The sequence below is a fragment of the Charadrius vociferus genome, unplaced genomic scaffold (genome assembly GCF_000708025.1).
Source record: "Charadrius vociferus isolate BGI_N301 unplaced genomic scaffold, ASM70802v2 scaffold291, whole genome shotgun sequence".
Classification (NCBI taxonomy): domain Eukaryota; kingdom Metazoa; phylum Chordata; class Aves; order Charadriiformes; family Charadriidae; genus Charadrius; species Charadrius vociferus.
In genome coordinates this window covers 437266-442491 of record NW_009646958.1, presented here as the reverse complement: position 1 = coordinate 442491, position 5226 = coordinate 437266, and the positions used below count along the sequence as shown (strand labels likewise).

The 5226-nt window shown below is 43.6% G+C and overlaps 1 protein-coding gene across 1 annotated transcript; it reads right to left on the bottom strand.

Annotated features, from left to right (window-relative positions):
* Positions 1 to 845: 845 nt before the first annotated feature.
* MED26 (mediator complex subunit 26) lies at positions 846 to 4036 on the bottom strand. Its single transcript, XM_009895168.1, has 2 exons — positions 3926 to 4036; positions 846 to 2552 (listed from the first exon to the last, which is right to left on the bottom strand). Exons 1-2 carry the CDS (start codon positions 4034 to 4036, stop codon positions 846 to 848), a joined length of 1818 nt encoding a protein of 605 aa, XP_009893470.1.
* Positions 4037 to 5226: the final 1190 nt, after the last annotated feature.

The window sequence follows — 5226 nt, the reverse complement described above, 5'->3', positions numbered from 1 at the left end:
ACAGGCTTCCTTTTTCCCTCTCACAGTACAGTTACAAACTTGTAGCACCCTCATTACATTTAGATTCTAGAAAAGGTGGTTTTTCTTTTTTTTTTTTTTTTCCTTTTTTTTTTTTCCTTTTTTTCCTAGAAGTTTGCAGGAAGGGAAAAGGAGGAAAAAATATTTGGCTGGTGGTGGTGGGATCAAAAATATCGTTAAACATCTAGTTTTTGCAGCATTTCTCAGAGACTGGATTTAAACTGAAACCAGACTAAAATATGTGGATGCCTATGGAATGTTGAGCTGAAGCTGGTCTCCCAGCCTGCAGTGCAACACCTGCTGTTTAAAACCCAATCTCCGTACCACATGACTTTAAAAAAAAAAAACGCAATCATGTTCAGAGATGTGATACAAATAAAACTACAGTTTTTGCACATTGTCTCTCGGATATCTCACTGCCAAATAAAAACCCAAATCAAGTCAAATAAATAGATGCATATTTTGTTAAGGTAACTTCCACAATTTTCTCTGTACCTGCCTGTAATAAGATTCCGGCATTCAGAAAGTGCTGGAAATCCTCTTCACTTCTTGGGGACTAACACTTTTTTATAGCTGGCTCGCTATAGAGTTTTGAACTCAATTTATCAACCTTCGTATGCCTTCCTTTGCAATTGTTAGTAAACTGGTAGCAGCATTTCACAAAAAGGAGAATTTAAAGGAAAGAGCTGTAAAGAACCAGCTCCCTCACACCCTCTGCTCGTTGGGCCTGTTTGTCCAGGACAGGAGGCTTTCTCCATCGTTAAGTGGCATAGTGTCTGCCGTTTTTGCTAACTGCAGATGTAAAAGCATTTTTAGCAAAACTGTACTCAGTCTAGGCAGACGTAAGGCAGGATGTTCAATCTACCGTCATCCCCGTGCGGATCTAAGGATATGCACTGTGTCCAATCATACCAGTTACCCTGTGTGTCGTAACAACCGTTCACGCCTGGCCAGTTATGTTCGCGTATTCTGTCGAGGTCATCGCTTGTGACCTCGCGTGTGACCCCAGGCAAGTCTGTAGGTTTGCTGTTAGGAGCTAGAACGTGAGTCTTTCTAGCCTCTTTTCTAGTGCTTTCCTCCTGCTTTAAATATTCAGACATGAAGTAGTGAGCTCCTGGAGTCTGTACTCCTGATGAAGACAGCAAGCTACTCTGTCTGTTTAAATATGACTGAATGATTTCATTTCTGGATAATTCTTTCCAGTTCGTTTGTTCAAAGGGGCTTTGCAGGTTGGGCTTTTGCTCCTGCTTTTCCGTTTCTGTCCTGTGCTGTTCAGTAAGCGCAGGGATTTCTACCTGCAAAGGATCTTTCTGTGTTAAAGGTTTTATCTGTCCTGTCATGGGATCAAAAGTGAGTTTTCTCTCTTTTAATCTCACAGGTTTCACACCCCCTTCTGTCACGTGCCCATCCAAGTTGACTGTATAGTCTCTGGGTCGGTACCTTTTCTTCTTTTTACTATCGGAACCTGAAGCAGCATCATCACTGTCCATTTTTGAAGCGTCCTGGGAAAAGCCCATGTGTGGCGTGAGAGACTCCCCAGGGTGGGCGCTGGTTTTGCAGCTGGGAGATGGGTGCTGTTGAAGTGTCCCTGCTGTGTGCCTGTGCTGGCTTTCCGAAGGTACCTGCTGCTCCTGCCAGTGCTGAGACACCTCAGTTACTGATTGCTGAGGGAACTCCAGTCTTTTCGCTGACATTGGAGGTGTTGATGGTTGCATCAAGGATGGTGGCGGTGATGGCACCTGTGCAGAATCTAAGAACTGAGACCTTTGAGATGGACTAGGCATTGAATCCTTTGGTGAGTACGTAGTATGCTGCCGAGCAAAAGTATCATGCCGAACATTTCTAGGGCTAAACGAGGAACAGCGAGGACTCTTAGGTTGGTGCGGTCCTGTGGTTTCTTCCGATTTATCATGCTGCTGAAGCACTGCAGTCTTTAATAACGAGGAAGTGCTTGACGGTTTTACAAGTCCTGGAGAACTGGTGTGAGGTTTTACAGCATTTACCGGGATCTTATTGTGTTTATCGTTTTCACTGAGTTCTGTCCTGCTGCTTTCAGGCCCTGCATGTAGATTTACGTCTACAGGACTAGGAAAATTTTCAGGACTACCTCCAATGCCATTTGTTGGAGGGGGCGAAGAGTTTTGTAATACTTCATGACTAGCTTTGGAGACTTTTGGGGGAGGAGGGCCCTGATGCCCATCCCTGTGTTCACCTTTCCTTTTCCTATTTCCCAATTTCTCTGGTTTTGGAGAATTTAGTTTCTGTATATCATTCTTTTTTTTATTCCTGCTTTTCAATTCGCTGATTGGCTTTGATCCAGCCACAGCAGGAAGTTGCGCTTCTTGTTTGCAGTTGTGAGCACCACCATTTGCTGATCCAGGTGGATTCGGCAACCCTCTTGGCACTGGTTCATTCTGGGTTACGGGTTCTATCAACTTTTGCCAATTCCGCAACAATTTCTTGGCACGTTTGGCAAGTTCCTCATTGGATGTCTTCTTCCTCACCTCATTGATAAGCCTCCCAAGTCTCGTTTCCTATAAAGAAAGAAAAGTTGTTTTACAAACCGGTATCATTCTAAACAAAACTCTTAAGGCAAATTTCTGCTTTGTAATGCTTACGCTAAGAAATGCCTAGTGAAAAACCACGAAAGGTTGAAGTGTTGAATTAATCTTTTTGGAAAGGATTAGTCCAGTTGGTCCAGTGCTCTGCCATGCAACATGAAACCTGCCGTAGGTTTCAAGTCACCCTGTCTTTATTCCCTGGCTAAAGCACCAGAGCCATGAGCTGCGAAAAACATCAGAAAGGAATTCTTCAATCAGCACGAATCTTGAGAATAAAGGTGCAAGCTCAGATTCGAGGGGAAACGCAGCACCCAAGGCAGAAAAAGGTGTGTGTTTATCACAATGAAAGTGTAAGATCTGCAGAAAAAGGCAAGGGGAAAAAAAGTCCCAGAATCTTCGTCTGTTACAGTAATACGTTGACAATAAAAATCTCTGTTTCACAAACCTGACTAGCCAGGTGCGGCTCATGTCCTACCTTCTTCCTCCATCTCTCCTCTCCCTTCACTCCCAAGTATCTCGAAAGGGTACGAAAGACCGTTTTAAACAAGCATTCCTATAGTGTCCCAAAGTGATTTCATAAGTGGAAGGAAGTGAAGTGTTTGATTGTTCCCAAAGCACATTTGAAAACAAAGAATTGTTCCACAAGTCAGATTACTTAAGAAAAGCACTTCAAAGGAAAACATAGACCAGACCGTGAGAGAAATACGCAACGTGTTGCGATATGTATGTTGAAATGTAGCTGAAGTTGTAGTTAAGCAATAGTTAAAAATAAGTAACACCAATAATTTCAATATAAAGACTGAAAAAAGTTTTATAATTTAGCCATAAAAACTTCTTTGGGCTCTGTTCCTAACGTGGTCAGTGAGGCTGCAGCTGTGTCCTACCTCATGCTGCAGCTTTTACCACACCTTATCTCACCAACCACATCGGGCGTCGAAACCTGCTTAACTGAATTTAAGATTAATTTTACAGACGCAGAGTAACGATATTCCCATTTCAGATTCTTTGGTGCTTGGCCACCAAACACCTAAAAAGGTGACCCGTACTTCAGCAAGCAGAGCGATGTCGCAGAATACAACAGAATTAATCAGCAGCAAGTAACGATCAGTTTAGTGCCCCACACAAACAGGAACTGTGCTGTGCAGAATACTGATCTGAATCCAGAAAGAATCACTGTGAGTGCATTGAGATGTCAGAAGCAGCACGAGAGGGACAAAATAATATCTTAATTGTGAATCCTTTGCAATCAATCTATTGTTTCAAGAAAAGCTCTTATGGAAATTAGATAGGCAGAGAATGTCCTTTCATACACACAAAAATCAAGCGATGTTCAGAGGGTGACATACCTCAAGTGCCTCTTTGGTAATGGGATATTTCTCCAGGCTGGAGATCACTTCCAGCACTGCCACCATGTTATGGATCTGCAAGAAGGAAGACAAAGTCACTTCATGTTTCATGCACAGGTCTTAGTTATCAAATGTAATTTAAGACCTTCCACTTTATAATTGCTGGAAGTATTAATCACAAAATTGCTGTCACACTGTCTGGCTTTAGGGAGCTGATTGTTCGAAGAATAGGGACAAGGACACTTTACTGACCTAGTTGAAAACTGCAGGAGCTGTGACAAACATGCTCTTATGTAAAACTAAAGGAAACATTAGTAATAAAACCAGCGTGACTTAGTAGCAAAGTTCTGAGACCCGTAGCCAAGGCATTAGCTAATTGTCCTACAGCCTAACTGGGAAGAAGCTGTGGCTGCCCCATCCTTGGAGGTGTTCAAGGCCAGGCTGGACAGGGCTTGGAGCAACCTGGGCTGGTGGGAGGTGTCCCTGCCCCGGGCAGGGGGTGGCACTGGGTGACCTTCAAGATCCCTTTAAACTCAAACCATTCTACGGTTCTATTAAACGTAAGTGCCAAATGGACCAAGAAAAGCAACGAGTCAAATTGGAAATCCTGCATTTATTCCTTTAAGCACTGCTTTAGATTTACACAAGTCACCGTTCTACAGTTTTGTTCATAACATATTGATGCTTCCTGTAGCTGCACACCAAGAGTCTAAAAACCCAGGTATAAACTCCTCCGAGCATGAAAGCAGAGCTGAAGCAAGCGCTGTGCCCAGTAGGTGTCCTCAGACCATCGCCCAGCACCGCGGGGACCAGGCGAAGCGGCCGCCTTCCAAACTGCATTTCCGAGAAGGGAGATGGTGCGGAGTTACTGCACAAATTCACATCGCATTAGCAAAGCGCGGAGCAGATTTTCTGATGGGCTTCACCGCAGCGTTTCTGCACGCGTGAGTAAGCGCCACACAAAAGCCGTTCCCACAATCTGCAGATGTTAAGCACAAGTGCGCTTTTAATAATTTCTATGAGAAACCCCAGACTACGTAGAGATCCGCATTTCCATTACCTGATGTTAAAAGCACCAAAACCTGGAATTTCTAATTCACCTTTGTAGATAGATTTAAAAGATAAGCAAAGGAAAACTTGAATCGCAGTGTCATTTATTGCTTAATTGCATTTGTGACTCAACTGGACAAGAACTGCATCTGAGAAAAATCTCGCAGCGAGAACCTCTACAGGGATTCCATGTTCTCCTGAAGTCTTATCAGAGCCATAATCGGGTAGCCCTGCCCTGCCAGCCGCACACT